Raw genomic sequence first — 18737 nt, forward strand, 5'->3', positions numbered from 1 at the left:
AAGGTATTTGGATCCACATGAAGAGAACAGGGGGAGATAGAGAGAGAGATCATGATGCCAGAGCAGATGCATTCCCATTAAAGGAATTTTGTGTCTTGATGGTGTGGACGTAGGAGCTGAGAGGCAGGCTGTCGACTCGCTCTTCACGGCCAGTCTTTCCCCAACAAAGGTGGCCAGAGGCGGAGGAGAGGAGGGGGTGGGAGAGGGGGGTCCAGAACAGAGGTGGCCCCTGTCTTCAGACACCTGCTGCTGGCTAGCTGCTGACATCGAGGACACTGTATGACTGTGTCCGTGCATGAGTGTGTGTGCATGTGAATTAATGAAAGACAGAGAGAAAGAGGAGGAATTTCAGCCTGGACCAGGCTTTTCTGTTGATGTGGAGGATCAGGACGTTGTCCCCTCAAAGCTTTACATTTGTGACTGAGGAGGAGGAAGGCGCTCAGGCACTGAGCAGAAAGAGCGTCTGAGGGGATCTCGCATCGCTCATGTGAGTACAGCCACCGATGCACAGGTCAGACACCTTGCACTGCCTGCAGATTGTGTATTAACATGTGAAATCCATTGTTTTCTATTACTTGTTCCATTTGGGGTTGACCTAGAAAGGCTGTGGAGCCATTTTACTCTGTGATGGTGATGTGCTGCACATTTGGCTGAGGTTCATTTAGCAGAAATGTTCCTGTTGCAGCACTGATATTATCAAGCAGCATAACACATGGAGAGCAAATTACCAGCACAGTGTCTATTGATTACAAATGCAATGGGTTACTTCTTATATGCATGTATGCACAGTTACATTTTTTTTTACAGTATTTTACATGTTGTTCATGTCATTGTCTTAAGGCAAAGGGCAGTTTGTCCATAAAGCATTTTTCAGAATCTGAAATTGTCATTACAGTCACGATTTTTTAAAACCTCGATAATCCTGTGATTATAAATGTATTCTCTTTCTTGCTTTCTACCCATTCCGACTTGATTGGATTTAACTTCACGGTGCACTCTATTATCTTTGCTTTGTGTGATATAAGACCTGTGGAAATAAATTATTTCCTGTGTGTGAGACTTGGCAGTCTTCCAGTAAATACTCAGCCACAAGCGCTGCTGCCAAAACCACCAAAACCACTCCACTCCTAGTAATTATAGGAAGCCATGTTGAATTATGTCTCATTGTCAGCATTATTATGCACTACTGATGTCGTCACCATACTGTGTTGCTTGTATTACAGTTGTGTTTTGTGCCTCTGCACTCCTGCAGCATCTCTGTTTCTAAGTATAACCTGGGAATCCTCCCTCTCTCAGCAGAACCTGCACAAACATCGTGGATTTCATACATGACCAGAGAACTACAAAGAGAACATGCAATTCACCAACCAACACAAACCTGGTGTTATTAATGTGTCACTATTGCATGCGTGAGAAATCTTTTATTGCAGAGGATTGGAGTACCCATCAATGTCACCACTGATTATGGAATCAGTTTGTAGTCACTGTTGATCGAAGTCTTTAGCAGTGTATTAATTCTCTTCAACCTCTGGAGCACAAATGAATGAATGTAATCTCAAGTGAAGTTTTTCTTTGAATGCTGCCGGTGACATAGAGCCTGAGTAGTGTGAATAGAGATCAAAAGGCAGCAGTGTGGTAGGATTAAGCAGCAGCGAGGGAGGATTAGGCCTGAATGTCGTCCTCCGCATTGGCCTCTTGAATTCCACGCAGGAGGAAATTTACATGTACTATTTGACTTTGAGGAGCGCTGAGCTCAGAAAGTGGGATCTGTCTGTCACATGTCTCTAACATGTGCTCCTGTGGGTTAGGAGAATGAAAACAACGTGTCATCCTGTGATTTCAGCCCCAAAATGTTAATTAAAGAAACTAAATTATGTGGATAAAATCCTGCCACACAGCTGACTTTTCCCTTTGTCGTTCAAGTCAAACACATGTTCCTGCAGCGCAGCCATGCAGCTGATTGTCAAGTCAGTAAACTAAAAAATATGTGACACATCTCCTCTGTGACTGTAAATGGATTTCATTAATACAAACTTCTCCTCAAACCTCCAGGCCCCTGCTCTCCTCTCCGAGGGATGGGCACAACAGAGGCAACTTTACGAATGGAGAACATGGAAGTGAAAGACGAGTGGCAAGATGAAGACTTCCCCAGGTGAGATCCTTCTACCTTTTCCTTCATCAGTGTCATCATCTGTTTAAGTGTCCTATTGAGGTTAAATTTAGGCAACTGGTTAATGCTGGAAGTTGATAGTTTTCAGATAAAGAGTTGGATCACTTTTATGGCAGATTCTGGTGTATGTGTTGATTAAATATGCAGCATTTTTCAATTGTTTATGATTTATTAATCAGTTAATTAGGGATTAATCTCCAAACTAGATTGCTTCATGAGCAGCAGCTCTTACTCTGAATGCTTTTACTTTTATAAGTATGACATATTTATAACAGCCTAATCTTTTTTGCGCTGCTTTCTAAGCATCAGTGGATAATTTAAAGTAGCTTTGTTGTTTCATGAATTACTGTTCTGCTCTAAAATTATTTGTATACAACGATTTGAGCTCAGTGTGACCATTAGCTTCATGTTCCCAGAGAGATACTCTGAAATACGACAGCTGATCGATGATTTTCCACCACAGCATGGAGAGATGAGACAGAAAAAGCAAGATGCAATATTTAATGCACCTTAAAGATGACTGCATAATAGGGAGTACGGGCATTTAGATTACAAAGTTTAAGATGCAGAGCTTCATAAGAAGAAAATAAGTAGCAGAGAATGACACTCCTCTGCTGCTGGGCTCCCTCCTCCTCCCTCCTCCTCCCTCCTCCTTCATGGGGGAGGCAGGAAGCCAGGGAGCAGGTGCAGCTCTGTCTGTATATGGTCTCAGGCAACGTCATGTGACGCAACAGCAGTCACCGATCAACAACACCACTCCAGGAAAATGGTGGCAGGTTTTGGTTCAAGACAGACAGAGACGGAGGAATAGCCAGCAGCCAACCTGATCTGAGAGATGCTCTGCTCCGGTCTGCCTGTCATCAGCCGAGAGGACAGGGAATGACTAAGCAAGTCAAATATAGAGGTGTTTGAGGTTATAAAGCTAATTTGCATCGGCTTTGACAAAAGCAGCCCCGTGCTCCCTCCAAAAGGTAAGCATTATTGGTTCATCGTCATACTGGTGTGTACAGATGAAGGACAATGCAGCCATAAACAGGAACAAAAGAGATGCCTTTGTTAACCCTCAGTCAGTTTATACAAAGGGATTTATATCTGACAAAGGAAGCGTTGGACCAGTAATCACTGTGGGGGTCCTCAGGGAATAGAGTCAGACTGTTCATCAACGCCTGTTTCTCTTGGTTAAAGCCAGCGCCGATGGCTCAGGAGGAGCAGACTGTCACACAGTGTCCTCCTGCCGATGGGAGGATGAAGCAGCTTTCATGGGAATGCAGCTAAGAGCCTCTCTGCTAAACAACACTGCACTGTAGCTCTCTGCATCTCCTGCTTTTAGTTGTATGACTTCCCTGTTCCTAACACGCCTCCAACACACCTCTAACACGCGTGTTAGTAAACTATTGTATAACTATAGTTACATGCAACTATGCACCTATTGTTGCATGGGGAATCACACAAGTACATGTAATCACATTTAACATAATTTGCATTGTTTGGTTACTCTTATAATAATCAGCACAAATACAAACACACACATATTCAGAGGAAGAAGACCTCCTGTCCGCTCCTCTCTCTGCACAGGGTGTCAACAGTAAATTACATGGAAACAGAGATGCGCCACTTTGTTTGTATGCAGAGACGCACTTTTTCTGTCTTCAGTTCCTCTCCTTTTCTCCTCTATCCCCTTCTCCCCCCTCCCTCTCTGCTCTGACTCACACCCTGCCTCGCAGCCCTATAATCTACATCTCTCCTCAGAGAGAAGTTAATAACCAGCTCTATCCTCCTCCGCTTGCTCCTCTTTTTAGTGCGTAGCCAGATCAGTGACAACACCCACGCTTTGACTGGTCCGTTGAACGCCGTCCTAATCATAATGGCGCATTTTATTGTGAGGCCACAGACTAGTGTGTGGTTTTAAGGTTGTGTTTAACTTACAACTAACCAATAAGTCATGAATGTTTGACTGAATCTTAGCTCTGCAGCTTTCAGTCCTAATGAGCACAGCAGTTACCTTTGCATTTTTCCCACTAGGCCACTACCAGAGTACGGAGACATGGATCCCTCCTGCGGTCTCACGGACGACAGAACCTGTAAGTACTGGAGGGTCACTGAAAAGGTCAACCCTGCTGCTGAGCCACAGGCCCTCATCTGTCCTCCCTCTCCTCCTCCGGCCTCCCTGTAGCTCCTCCTAACGTCCTGAATGTGAGCCCCTCTGGAGGCAACGGTGTGTCCTCATCCCACCGGAAACGGCGTACGTTGGTTGCCCCGGAGATGAACCTGTCCTTGGATCAAAGTGAAGGTTCTTTGCTGTCAGATGACTTCCTGGACACGCCGGATGACCTGGACATCAACGTTGATGACATCGATACTCCAGATGAGACAGACTCTCTGGAATTCATTAACAATGGCAACGACCTGGAGTGGGAAGGTAAGTGGACAAGATCGCCTCCACAAATGGTCATAGTTAATGTGTTGTAAATCCTCAGCTGCCAAAAACTTGAATCTAAAAGTTATAAACTGAAACTTTAATCATTATGCCACAACTGTCTTTAACCTATTATTCATGTATTCTTCACGAGCCTGAGCCCTAAATCCTAAACTAACATTAGCCTTTAACAACAGTGACAGAATAGCAATCGAGCAGAGATGAACATAATCTTACTTCGTCTACAACTAATCCTATAACTCAAATGCTCATCCTGCCTCTTGGTAAAGATAACCTCACTTAAAAGAAGCCTGCACAATTCAGTTTTCACCAAAACTGTGCAGCATAAACATAAACATGTGCTGAGAATCAAAACCCTGACTCTGCCTGTCCAGATGATACGCCAGTGGCCTCAGCCAAAGCAGGTCCCGCTGCCGGCTCAGGAGAGGTTGGCGAGGATGGCAATGCCAGCAACGGACGCCTCTGGAGAACAGTAATCATTGGAGAACAGGAGCATCGTATTGACATGCAGGTCATCAGACCTTACCTGCGGGTCATCACACACGGAGGTCAGTGTCAGAGAACAAATCAGTCTCGTAATTCAAAGAATTCTGCAGGTAATGGCTGCCAATAATGTTTAATGTACTGAGTCTGTAGTTAAACATGCAAAACCAATGTTGTAATACTTTCAAAGTTAAAGACAAACCACATAGTATGAACACCATTCTTGTGAAGAAGTATCCAATAATACTGTGTGTATCTTAGATGTCTGTCAGATGCAGGAATCACAATAGCTGCTCTTACAAACACCTGAAGCTTCATTCATTATTAACTGAAACTCTCTCCCTTCAGGCTATTATGGAGAAGGTCTAAATGCCATCATTGTGTTCTCTGCGTGTTACCTGCCTGATAGCAGCTGTGCCGACTACCACTACATCATGGAAAACCTCTTCCTGTGCGTCTGTCACTCAGAAATGACTTTTTCTTCTTTTCAGTACAAACTTTGATCCTTTTATTATTAAGTATAAAGGTTTTGTGGTCAGCCAGTAATACCACATACTGTCCACCAGGTATGTGGTGAGCAGTCTGGAGATGCTCGTGGCTGAAGATTACCTGATCATTTACATGAACGGAGCCACTCCTCGGAATAAGATGCCTGGGATCAGCTGGCTCAAGAAATGCTACCAAATGATTGACAGACGGTACGGAAAAGAGAAACGACTAAAAAAACATAATAAGGTTTCAGATATGAAAATCCAATTAGGCTTAACCAGCTACTGTATTTATAACTACGGAGCACTGTTCTCCATCAGCAAACAAATATGAGTGACATGGGAGCCTGTGTGTGATGTTTGATGTCCAGTGTTCCTTTTTACACAATAACATGTTCACTATAAACTTGAAAACAGTGGCCTGACTTAGCAACCGTTTACTGAATGGCTTTTTGTTTGTGTCAGATTGAGGAAGAACCTGAAGTCTCTGGTCATCGCTCATCCCACATGGTTCATACGCACCGTCCTGGCTATATCAAGGCCTTTTATCAGGTAACAAACCGACCAGCAGACAATATTCTTTATTTATCCTAATTCTGACAGAGTCACAGAGTTGGAATTATTGTCTGAATGTTGTTTCATATTCATATGAATGTTGAATGCATTTTCATATTTGTGCTAAAAAAAACAAAAAAACAAAAAACAAAACAGTAGTGCCACAATAGATACAACAATTACATATTTATTTTCTATTTTAACTGTTTATTATTTTAAATGAGTGCAGAGGTTGTTTTTTTAGGCCTACCTGAGAAATAAGTGATACAGCCACTGTAACTGTGTTTGTTTTGTTGTTAACCTTTTGTCCTCTGCAGTGTGAAGTTCATGAATAAGATCCAATACGTTCACAGCCTGGATGAGCTGTCAGAGATCGTCCCCATGGAGCATGTCCATGTTCCCGAGTGTGTGATGCAGTAAGTATCTGTGACCACCAGGTGGAGAACTTCTGCTGCAGGAATGAATCTCTCCCTGCAGGCAGAAACCAATTCTGCAATTGTTCATGTAAACCTAACTGAGAACAAGTCTACTGTGATCTTACTTGAGTACATACAACATAAGATTATTACTCTAGTTTTTAAAAAGGACTTAAATGAGAAGATTTACTGTGTGGTTTGAGGATATAACATTGTTCTTCATTTTCAGATTTGACGAGGAGAGGATTAAAGCCCGCAGGGAGAGGTAAAATACTGTTTTTGTTTAATTTTGATAACATTACTTACCAACCCTCATACATATTGCTCACATAGGATTACAATTAAAATGACCTGTGGTTTAAGCACTTAACCTAAATTACTTTGTAACACAAGAGTGCCTTTTAAAATGGTCTATTAACATGTGTGTGTGTGTGTGTGTGTGTGTGTGTGTGTGTGTGTGTGTGTGTGTGTGTGTGTGTGTGTGTGTGTGTGTGTGTGTGTGTGTGTGTGTGTGTGTGTGTGTGTGTGTGCGTGTGTAGGATGGAGCAGGAACAGAGACAGCAGGAGCAGCAGCAGTCGGTCCCACAAGAGCCAATTAAAAAGTCTGAGAGGTACTGGTCCTTGCACTGCATTTTATCATGTTCCAGCCCAGTATCACAGTTCACTAGAGTTCACAACAGTGTGACGGTTGGCCTCACCTCAGTGTGAAAAGTAGATATACGGTATATGACACAAGTGATGTGAATTTCTTTAAAGACATTTTTAAAACCATGTGTGTTTTTTTTTCCTGAAGCAAACCACATGGTGGTTTCTCAGATGAGGCCAAACCATGACACTGACATACTGTCCATTGTGGATTAGCGGGTGTATTACACACTTTGGCATTATGTCAGGTTGCACATTTTCCCATAGGATATTTAATTTGTTCGGACATTCTGCAGGTTTATGGCATTGTAAGCTTTTTAAAAGTTCTGAGAGCATCTTTTTTTTTTCTCGTTTCCAGGCCGAAGTCAATGATTGTAGATCAAGGACGGTGAGATGGACAGAACCAGGTAAGAGAAGGTAAAAATGTATAAACCACTGATGTATTTCCTATTTTAACCACAAGATGTCTCTGTGCTCTAAAGTGGATTTACTCCATACTACATAGCCCTCCAAACAGACATCAGACTACAGACCACTGATTACACATTCTAGAGTTATGTTTTTACATAATTAATTGGAAAATTCAGGTTCAGATCCATATTGCATATTTTCGCCATGTGCTGTCTCATGTTCCTCAGATTTGATTTTTTACAGACAGGGCAAACATAAAGGTGAAACATCTTGACAATAAATAACAATGAAAATCTACACAACAATAAGTTCAAGTTTGGCTTGAATGAATATAAGAGATAGAAAATTGTTGATGTGTAAACATACATTATAATATTTAAATTATTGCGTAATAATGAGAAATATGTGCATATATTGCACACTATACAAATTGATTGGTAAGAGAATCCCCATATTTGTATATCAGCGCAACTATATTGTTTTGATTCCTTAACTGATGTGTCATGTTGTGAAAAGGAGCTGACAGGGTGGATGTGAGGGGGAAATATTTAGTGGTTTGAGTTGGTGCATGTAGGAGGCGTGACTGTTGTCTTTTTAACCTTCAATAACTTTTAATAGGTTGCTTTGAGGGTTTTTCTGCTTTACACATTTTAGTGTGTGAGGCTCGGTCATTGGATGTGCTTGTAGATGTTTAAATGTTGCGTTCTGTCCTTCAGAAGCCTTTCCCTGCCTCATTACATTAGGTCTTTAGATAATTTTTATATTAGGCTCCAGGTGATTTACTTTTAACACATATTTCTTTGGGTTAAGTTTGAAAGCAAAATGTAGCTAATTTCAAAGAGACAGACAGCTAAATTTCCTCCATATCTCCAGACAACACAAAGCCTGTTGTCAAAGTGTCTTCATGACTCAATTTACAACTCAAAATAATTTTCCAAAAACACTGCAGACTCAGTGATAATACCCAATGACAGTTAGCTGCACCTCTTAAAAACACAGGGATAAAGTTGCCCATACTGCCAGAGTGTTTTTAATATCCTGTTATCATCTTATTCTTTATTTCTGTTCCTGCAGGATGTAACAGAAGTGTGGAGCATGAAACCTCTTACACCTGTGAGAAGCAGAGGTTCAGCCAGTCTACCCATGCTTCCTTTTTTTTTTTAATCAACATCCAGCTCACAATTTCAAAATGATGAATGCTCCATCCTGTAATATATCACTTATTGGGATCTCCCTCATTCTCTCACCTGAACAGGGGGGTTTACTGTATAGTCCAACTTGAAAATGTACAAAAGAAGTCGCTGCTCTGTTACAAGAACTCTTCTTTTTACAAGAAACTGTTGTTGAGTTCATTCATTCATTCACCTGCTGTGTGGTAGGACATGTTGATGCTCATAGAAATGTGGGGTTATCATGAGGCTTTTGGCAGCATTTGGGTGAAACAGTGGGCTCATAATTTCATCTCAGAAATAGTGAAACAACCAGATTGATTCAGGTTTTGTAAGATTTATTCGTGCAGCATCACTGGAGCTTTGGTCAGGATGAAACCACTACAACAAACTGGTGACACACATTTATATTCATGCTGGTTTGCGTTACTTTAATGTGTGTCAGAAATAGATGACCAGGGTTTTACACTGTGTCATATGCCTTCATCTTTATTTTTTTCCCCTCATAACTGCTGTATCATAAGGCCTTTTCAAGCTTATGCTGTTCAGACATTTAAAAATAATGTCCAAAAATGTACTAACATTCACTTGTGGGGATCGTTTGTTCTGTCTGGTCCCATTTGCTTTGTGAAGTTTCCTTTGTGCCCTTCCACCTGTACTGTACCTCGTCTTATGATGTGCCTCAGTCGTCTTAAGAGGGGAAAAAATGCAGGGACATGATTGCTTTTTGCATTTTGTGAGCGGGAAGGCCCATATGAAAAAAATCTATCAGAATCCTATACAGTATGTTGTTAAAGGTTTGTAAATGAATTCAAGCAATGCTTCCTTATTTTGTGGCCACATAAACAAACTTAAATGAATATGCTTTACATTTAAACACTACTGCATAGTAGACATCATGTATAGGATAAGTATAATACTAACCCAACCTATTCACAGCATCCACAATAATACTATATAAAATCTGTCTCAAAGTGGCCATATTCAAGACAAAATACACAAGTATCGTATGTTTGTTTGCATGTTATAAACTGCACATCTCTGTAATTTTTATGGATCTTTTTCATATGGGAACATTTGTTGTCAGCTCGAATTGAGAAAACATCACCCTACCACTGATTAATGTGATGCTGTATCTCAAATGAGAATTAAGAAACTTTGGTTTGATTTCAGATTAATGCAGTTAATGTAGCTTTGCTGGAGATTTAGATTGCAATTTTGCTCATTTCAACAAAGTGGCATCCTTGCCTTTTTAATCTGGTTGGTTTTAGTTAGAAGTAGCAACACCGTCAGCACATTCTCATATTTACCAGAAGTTTAAACATCCTAATGCATTATGGATTTTTAATTTTTTTTTTTTGAATGGGGTTACATTGATTTTCTCTCATGTCTTCCATCTTTTCAACTTATTGTAGCAGGAGGGCAGAAGAGTAAGATTTTTTTTTTTTTGTAAACAAATATATAATGATGTTGCCTGTATACTGTTGATACTGTTTTGCACTACTGGATTTGGTTCTAACATAACTTTTGAATAGTTTCTGAATAGAATATGATAGGTTTGTGTTTAGGAGGTGATGTGTTCTCCTAAAATGTAATTTGTGTTGTTGTTACCATGACTCGGGTCATGCATTTGTTGGTATAGTGTCTGAAGTGCCATCTCAGTTCTTACTACTCTCTTGTTCTGTTGCCTTTCTGGAGCAGGAATGTCAGATAATTATTTTTCTCTGTCTTGTAAAAGTGTTTTTACACTGTTAAATTAAGCCTGAGTAGTTACATCAAATATTGATGGAGCAGTCCCAGCACAGCGACCGCAGCTTGTCATTGTGTTTCTGGTTTGTTGGCTGAACTGAGTGCCTATTGTTAAACCAAATGTTTAAAAGAAATTCAGAAAAATTAAAGGAATGTAAAGTCTAGCCTTTTTAATTTTTACTTATTACCTTATGGGTCCAACCAATTAGCAAAGAAATGCCTGATATGACCTTTCCAAAAGGTTCATTCTGTCAAAAAAGCACAACATTTATATTATTACAGATTATTTGCCTACCATTTGTCTGCTGTAAAATTATTGCTCAGATTTAAGTGGTTAAATGGATTATCATTCATGATCCTGAAGTTTCCATCATTGTAAATATGACTGAATAAATTGGTCCTCCCCAAATCCACTCTGTTTGGGTTCTTTTTTTCACTCTTTCTGTGTTTGTACAGGGGAGATGATTTTTACTCTTTAACTGAACCAACAAACGCCTTTCTGTTTTGTAAAGCACCATAAATTAGAAACATACACTTTATCTCTGCAGGGTGTTTACTGATGTCTGCTAATGCGTCTGAGAGGTGGAAGCGGATGGTTGAGGGCTTTTTCACAGAACAATGTGTAGAAAAGGGGCGACTCGTGCATGGTTAACGCTAAATCTTGTTAATGAGACTTCAGCATCATAGAAAAATACATATTCATTGTTGATGTAATATGACAATACAAGTAGTAGCGGGGGGGGAATCAACTCCATTTCTCCTTCCATCTGACACTGATATATATAACTCCATTAATCCCAAACCGCATGTGAAGGGTCTTAATTCTCATCTCAGACCTAGGATCACGGACTCCTCTACAGTTGCGGTTTCTAAACTGGTCAGGACTCCCCAAGTGTTTGATTTGATTTGTACCTCTTCACTCCTAAAAGTATGAAATACTTTAAAGTGGATGTCAGTGGATGTCCTCACGCCACCTGAAAATCAACCTTGACAAGACTGAACTGCTCTTCCTTCCAGGGAAAGACTCTCCCACCCTCGACCTGACTACTACCTTGGACAACTCTGTGTTATCCCCGACCCTGACTGTTAGGAACCTCGGTGTGACACTCGACAGTCAACTCTCCCTTACTGCCAACATCGCTGCAACAACACGTTCCTGTAGATACATGCTGCACAACATCAGGAGAATACGTCCTCTTCTCACTCAGAAGGCGGCGCAGGTTCTGGTCCAGGTTCTGGTCCAGGTTCTGGTCCAGGTTCTGGTCCAGGTTCTAGTCATCTCACGTCTGGACTACTGTAACTCCCTCCTGGCAGGTCTACCTGTTATTGCCATCCGACCTCTGCAGCTCATTCAAAATGCAGCAGCTCGACTGGTCTTTAACCTCTTAAATTCACTCCCACTACTCCGCTCCTCCGCTCCCTTCACTGGTTATCAGTAGCTGCCCGCATCCGTTTCAAAACATTGGTACTTGCATACCGTGCTGTGAACAGATCAGGTCCAGTCTACATCCAGGACATGGTCCAACCTTACACCCCAGCCCGTTCACTCCGCTCTGCTTCTACCAATCGGCTTGTCGCTCCCTCGCTGCGAGCTAAACACTCTACAAAATCACGACTGTTTGCTGTCCTGGCTCCTAAATGGTGGAATGAGCTCCCCACTGACATCAGGACAGCAGTAACTGTACATCTTCCGCTGCAAACTAAAAACACACCTCTTCCAACTTCACCTTGAACAGCAGAACTTTAGTAGCATTTAAAATGGCACTTACTGATAGCACTTTGTAGTTTGGCTTTCTTGAAGAAATTGTATTTTCTTGATTCTTGTTGTTCTGGGTTTTGTACCCTCATGGTTGTAAATGCACTTATTGTAAGTCGCTTTGGATAAAAGCGTCAGCTAAATGAAATGTAACGTAATGTAATACATCAAGGCAGTTACTATCTACGTGAAAACCTCACACATGGATACTACCCCAGCATGTGTCAGAAAATAAAATACCAGGAGTGCTGTATACTACTCTGGTTCACGTCCGAACCCATGACATCTGTCCCAGTTGCAGAGTTTCTTTTTTTAAATGTACTGTAGGCTCCTGCTTGTTGTCCCACATTGGAGCTCACACTCCTGACACACTTTCCACATAAAAGCTCATCCAGGATGATATATTGTGTTAAAAGAAAAGTACCTAATCAAAATTAGCTCTACACCCAACAATTTCTAAAAAAATCATACCACTGACACTGAATATATAATATACTGTATATTCAACAGATCTGATGTATCCTATAATATATTAAAAAAGTCATGTGTTTATCAAATGATTTATTTTAGCTACTGGAGGGATAATTTTCTTAATATGCACTTACCTGATTATCATTTTAATGGAGTGTATTTTTTAATACAGGTACTTATTATATATGTAACATCCTTTATTAGATAGGTAGGAGGGTAGGTAGGTAGGTAGGTCGGTCGGTGGGTTCGATCGATCGATCGATAGATAAATACTATATTCATTCCAACAGGGAATTTCACATGTCCAGTAGCTTACACACACAAAATGAAATAAACAACCAATACAGTATAGTCAATAATATGTCTAATGTATTGCTATTTTTATTCATAAATCTAATAACACATGTGATGACTGCCCATAATTTAGTTGGAGAAAAGAAGTAGGCTACATCCATTTACCATGAATCTGAGCATTTTTATACCCATTTCGGTAGTATTTTCTAATATTTGAATTGATACAATATTGAATTGATAATGCACACTTTTACTTGTTTTTATGTGATTCGATCACCTGCATATCTTGTCTTAAACATGATCACAAGAGTAATTTTACATTTTCTTTTTCCTAAATACTTATTTTACTGCTGTTAACAGTGACTAGAGCTCATCAGTTTTCTGCAGCAATATAAAATAGACACAGTTTTTGTGTCGTATCTAAGAGAGACCATCACGGGTAGTTTTCCACGGTACATCAGCTCATGTGATCAACTGAGTAACTGCTCTGTGGAAGAGTACGAACTGCACCTCCATCGGCTCCTCTCTGTCATGGACACCACCAGGTGCAGGGGAATACGTAAACACGTGAAAGTTCGCGGGCTGGGATTGGCTGGTGTCAGGCGCTCTGCAGGAGCTTAGGGCACCACGGAAAAGCATGGCTGAGAATGCCGTGACGCGTTATGACGCAGGTCAGATATAACGCTGAGTGCCGCCTCCCACCGGCATTCAATGGAGGAGTAGCGAGAAACGGCAGCAAACTATAATTCAAATTTAAAGTTTTTGAAGCTTTTAATCTGTGGGATTTTTTTGATTTTTTTTTTTTTTTGGCCTACTTTGGCAGCACGGACTCGTGACTGATTGTTCAGCTGACGTTGAGCAGGACCGCCGAGAAGAGACGAAAAGATGAAGTACATTATAGGAATTGGCGGGTGAGTTTTTTTTTTTTTTGTTTTTGGTCAAACGGCAAATTCTTTGTTTACTTTTTACACGTATAATTACATGTATTCTTATGATAGATCCAGTAAGACCAAAACGATTAAACTTGACTGAAAGTTACGTGGAATTACATACTTTGCAACGTGGCGAAATAATCATTTGCAGTGTTGAGTTATTAATCGTAATGGGATCTTGAGTCAAAGTAGTGGTTTATTTAACGTTGTATTATATGTAATGGTGATTAAAGTTAGCTCCCGGTTGACGGTTGTTATCCTTTTGGCCGCATGTTTTATCAGCTGCCCGCTACAAAGCAGTTTGAAGTCACGTCCGGGTTGGTTGGTCTGTTGTCATAAATCGAGAGTGGGACTTTTGCAAATTTTACCGCCAGACTTCGTTCAGAAATGGAGGGAGATTTGACTCCAGCACCATCCCAAAACTAAAGCAGTTCAATGTTATCAGAAGCATTCATGGAGAAGACTTAAAGTTTGAAAATTGCAATATTTTAGTGCATTCAATTTCATCTGATTTCATGAATGCAGAGCATTGTGTATTTTGTTCAGCACCATTTGTTTATTGAAACACTTCAAGTCACACACATACATATTGTAATATATTCAAGCCTTTTTTTTTTTTTTTTTTTAGGAAAATTTGAGTTTTTGACTTGCATGTATACACCAAAGTATAAATGTAAACAGTAGGCACCACTACCTGTATTTCTTTTTCAACAATATCTAAATATATATATATATTATAATTTTTTTTTTTTTTTTTAACTCAGTATACAACCCTTTACACTTTTGGACAATTAATAACAGCACCATTTAGCTGCTGTTATTCTGACAGATGATGATTCATATAATTTAAAAACGAGTCTTGGAAAAAAGAAAGCTCGCACAGCCAACTGAATATTCAAATTTGTTTTATAATTTCAAAAGTTATTAAAGCAAAGTGTGTGGTTTACAGCAGTTACTTTTCTGTTATATCTAATCTCTAACAAAGTTCATAAAGAGTACTTCTAATCAAGATAATTCAGATTTATACCTTTAATGTAGCTGACATTTATCATGGTTGTTTTCTGACTTTTTTTTTCTTTTTGCCTACAGCATCACTAATGGTGGCAAAACCACTCTGACAAATATACTGATCAAGACTTTGCCCAACTGCTGTATTGTGCACCAAGATGACTTTTTCAGGGTGAGTTTTAGGAAATGGATACTAGTAGATGAGTTTGTTGTTGTTTGGCTACTTTTTCCTTGCATGGACACTTCATGAGCGTAAGCAAAGTAGGCAGTAGTGCTCCCACGAGCTATGCCCCACATTGTTCTCCACACTGCATGTGCAAATTTCCTTGATTGCTGTGCTGAATACTTCTAACCTGGTTGATTGTCCTCTTCCTGTTTCTATCATGTTTACCCTCGCCCATATAATTTAAATTTCTTATAGTCCTGAAGCACTTATTCTTGTGGTAGCCATCTGACAGACTTTAATTCAACTAACTTTACATTCATCATCCTTCTCCTCTTCTTCATTTCCTGTATTTCCTATTCTCCTTTATCTCCATAAACACAATCACATTATATTGTATAGTGTTTATTTCCTCCAGTTTGATTGCAGCTGCATTCTTTTGTGCATTGCTAACTTTATTATGTGCATGCCCTTTGCTGTGTGTTCCATTGTTTTGCCTTATTTCTCTGGCATGTGAGTGGGATCTGCAAGTGTTTAGAGCTGTGAGGTTGCAGCAATGTTTTATTGGTGACTGTTATTTCAGAAACCTGATCAGATAGAAGTCGGGGCGGACGGCTTTAGACAATGGGATGGTAAGACTTCACTGAAGACTGCCAGTGACTCGCTGTTTATCTTATATTCACATAACAGCCCCATTCATTGTAATACATCCCCACCCACCATGATTGCATACACTAAAGCCATTTAACATGCACCACATTATTAGTTTTCAATAACCTACAGTAATTTACAAACATACCCAATACATTACATCCTTTGCTTGTGTCTATTCTAATTTTCTATCTGTTTTTTCCATCGTCTTCCTTTCTCTAAATCTTGTTCCACAGTGATCACAGCTCTGGATATGGAGGCCATGATGAACACCGTAAAAGGCTGGATCGAGAACCCTGTGAAGTTCGCCAGATCCCACGGTGTCCCTCTGTCCTCTGCCTCTGATGTGGCCAACCCTGACGAGGAGATCCACATCCTGATTGTGGAGGGCTTTCTGCTCTACAACTACGCGTAAGTTGATTTTTATTCTCCCACATCTGGCTTTTTTGTTTGTTTTGAACTGAAGGGGAATAGTTAAGCAAGTGTATACCTGGTGTGAAGGCGCTGTCCTGGAAAACTAACTTGTATGTTCACTTAATGTTGACCAACATATCAATACTTTTGTTAATTCAATAAGTATAGTTATCTCTGTGAGCATGCTGTCTGCTTTGTACAGTTTAATGTGTAAAAGGTCATGTTTCTGTTCCTCTGAAATATATTTTCTGTTGAAGTGAACAGACCATCTTGGTTCATGCAAATTTTAAGAAATTCATAGGAACATGCATTAGATGGGTGGGGTTGTTACTGTCATGTGACTTGATAAGTATGCATGCTCACCACTAGCTTATTTGCACAGACCCCTGTGAGCTGCCCTGGGCAGGTCGGGCTGCTAAAGATAAGAGTTTCAGCAGAAAGTGGCTGCCGAGTTGTTGGTACACTGTGTGCTAGTGATGAATGACATGTACGCTGCAGAGATATAGATAATGGTCTCAAAGAACAGTTACATAACTATACTCCTCTACTCAGACGATGTGCTGTTCAAAACCCCTTTCATCTCTTTATCGATCTCCCCTTTAGGCCCCTGTTGGAAGTTTTCGACAAGTGCTATTACATCACAATTCCCTATGTGGAGTGCAAGAGGAGGAGAAGGTGAGTGTTCACTCGTATTGTTTATGTTTACCTTCACAATTCCAAGTCTTCACACATGTTTTTGTAGTCATTGACTTCAGTCTTTCCTCCTGTAATCCTGGCATGGTCAGTGTAAGTTCTTAAGCTTTATATGTACCATTTCCAGTTCAAGACAGTACACGGTCCCCGACCCTCCCGGCCTGTTTGACGGCCATGTGTGGCCCATGTACCTGAAACACAGAAAAGAAATGGAGGACTGGGGCTTGAATATCGGTATGTTGCAGCTGCTTTTATATGACAACATTTGCTCATATTTTCATAGAGATATACCACCCATTGAGGAACAATATTTTGGTATATTTGTAGTGATTTAAAAAATTGTGTTTTTTTTGTTTTGTTTTGTTTTTTACCACATTTGATTAATTGGTTGTTTTTTTCTGTTTGGTGCAGAGTACCTGGATGGTTTGAAATCCAAAGAGAAGATTTACAACCAGGTGTATGAGGACATACAGAACAACCTGCTCAATCGTTTATAGGTAAGAAGGCTGAAGGAGCGTGCCTCTGTTTGTTGTAGAAATGACATTCTGGGATTTTTATACTAGTTTAGAAATGTCACTTCTACTTTTAAAGATAGTAGATAGTGCCTCAATTGTGGCATGGTGCATTTAGTTTTGTTTGTGCTGCTTGACATATTTTACTTTTGAAGAAACATGAAACAATGAAAAGAAAATTTATTGGGACAGTGTAGCATTAAACATGTCAATACACTTTTCTAACAATGTTTTCTGTGTTTCTTGCAGCAGGAAGACTCCTCTTCATGCCTGTACAAATTTTGTAAATAGTCCCAAGAATTCTTTTTTTATGAAGTTTTTGTAATTTCATTCTTTTTTTTTGTAAATGGAGTAAAGCAATGTTAAATGATCAGTTGTCTTTGTATCATCTTCAGATGATCAATACTTTGTTTATCCTTAAAAAAAAGATTGTTGAACTGATCATTACTGTGTTACTGTTACATTAAACCACCGACCTCTACTGGACCATTTTCACTGCCAACTTCGTTATCCTGCCAATAAATGCATTAGTTGCTGTTAAGTTACATTAAACATGTTTTTTTTTTTCACCAAGGCGTAGAATATATCTGCAGCTGACGTGATCCACATGTTGAATTTAATTTTCTCAGTTATGCTAAGTTACCTCTATCTTACCCAAAACACTGAACACCATGTTCCCTTAATACCATGACTGCTCTGACCCTTTTTTTTTTTTTTTTTTTTTATTTAAGCCTGCTAGGGCTTTTAATGCTCTTTAGATAGTATGCCTGTAGTATAATATTGATGATTGAGTGCTTTGTGTAATGGATTGTTTTGAAATACTGCTGCATGAAATCAGCAGGCCAAATGTTTTGTATGGTTACATTACATTTCATTTCATTTAGCTGACGCTTTTATCCAAAGCGACTTACAATAAGTGCATTTCAACCATGAGGGTACAAAACCCAGAACAACAAGAATCGGTTAAATCTAAAATTATTTGTGGAGAATTAAAATGAATATCCCCTTGTTTAAATTAGTGGCTGAATGGCATGGATTACGGTCTTTATTTTGAATAGATTAGGCACCCCTCATTTGAGGCATACAGGATTTCAGCACCCTTTTCTGCCTATATATCAGAAAGCAAATGGGTAGTGTATACTGATGTATGTGCTGCTTTGACCACAGCTCTATTAACAGTATTTGAGCTGCTTACCTTTTCTTAATCACACTCTTTGGACATTCACAGACTGGCAGGTGGCTATTAATGCTGGAGTTAAAGTACATCCTAGCATGCATAAGCATTTATTTGTTGCCCTGGATTCTTTTTTTGGTTTTGTG

The 18737-nt window shown here is 39.8% G+C and overlaps 2 protein-coding genes across 6 annotated transcripts; both read left to right on the top strand.

The window, feature by feature from the left end:
* The first annotated feature begins 210 nt into the window (after nucleotides 1-210).
* Nucleotides 211-10932, top strand: atcaya (ATCAY kinesin light chain interacting caytaxin a). Of its 3 annotated transcripts, none has more exons than XM_069699076.1 (13): nucleotides 211-487; nucleotides 2053-2152; nucleotides 4193-4251; nucleotides 4344-4589; nucleotides 4982-5155; nucleotides 5439-5541; nucleotides 5657-5788; nucleotides 6044-6130; nucleotides 6451-6549; nucleotides 6779-6814; nucleotides 7089-7160; nucleotides 7553-7611; nucleotides 8680-10932. In XM_069699076.1, the coding sequence occupies exons 2-12, from the start codon at nucleotides 2076-2078 to the stop codon at nucleotides 7584-7586; spliced, it is 1119 nt and encodes a 372-aa protein (XP_069555177.1). In that variant the 5' UTR covers nucleotides 211-487; nucleotides 2053-2075; the 3' UTR covers nucleotides 7587-7611; nucleotides 8680-10932. The 3 variants fall into 3 exon arrangements, with proteins under 3 accessions (XP_069555177.1, XP_069555176.1, XP_069555178.1); XM_069699075.1 differs by having other exon boundaries at nucleotides 212-487; nucleotides 7553-7601; XM_069699077.1 differs by lacking the exons at nucleotides 211-487; nucleotides 2053-2152 and adding an exon at nucleotides 2855-3141 and having other exon boundaries at nucleotides 7553-7601.
* Nucleotides 10933-13709: 2777 nt separating this feature from the next.
* mibp (muscle-specific beta 1 integrin binding protein) lies at nucleotides 13710-18432 on the top strand. Of its 3 annotated transcripts, none has more exons than XM_069699079.1 (8): nucleotides 13710-13955; nucleotides 15066-15156; nucleotides 15731-15779; nucleotides 16035-16209; nucleotides 16816-16887; nucleotides 17033-17139; nucleotides 17317-17402; nucleotides 17670-18432. In XM_069699079.1, the coding sequence occupies exons 1-7, from the start codon at nucleotides 13930-13932 to the stop codon at nucleotides 17400-17402; spliced, it is 606 nt and encodes a 201-aa protein (XP_069555180.1). In that variant the 5' UTR covers nucleotides 13710-13929; the 3' UTR covers nucleotides 17670-18432. The 3 variants fall into 3 exon arrangements, with proteins under 3 accessions (XP_069555180.1, XP_069555179.1, XP_069555181.1); XM_069699078.1 differs by having other exon boundaries at nucleotides 13713-13955; nucleotides 17667-18432; XM_069699080.1 differs by lacking the exons at nucleotides 13710-13955; nucleotides 15731-15779 and having other exon boundaries at nucleotides 15068-15156; nucleotides 17667-18432.
* The last annotated feature ends 305 nt before the right edge of the window (nucleotides 18433-18737 follow it).

Source organism: Brachyistius frenatus, unplaced genomic scaffold, assembly GCF_029030835.1.
Source record: "Brachyistius frenatus isolate BFR_SWC_R1_liver_20210118 unplaced genomic scaffold, ASM2903083v1 Contig_29, whole genome shotgun sequence".
Lineage (NCBI taxonomy): Eukaryota > Metazoa > Chordata > Actinopteri > Embiotocidae > Brachyistius > Brachyistius frenatus.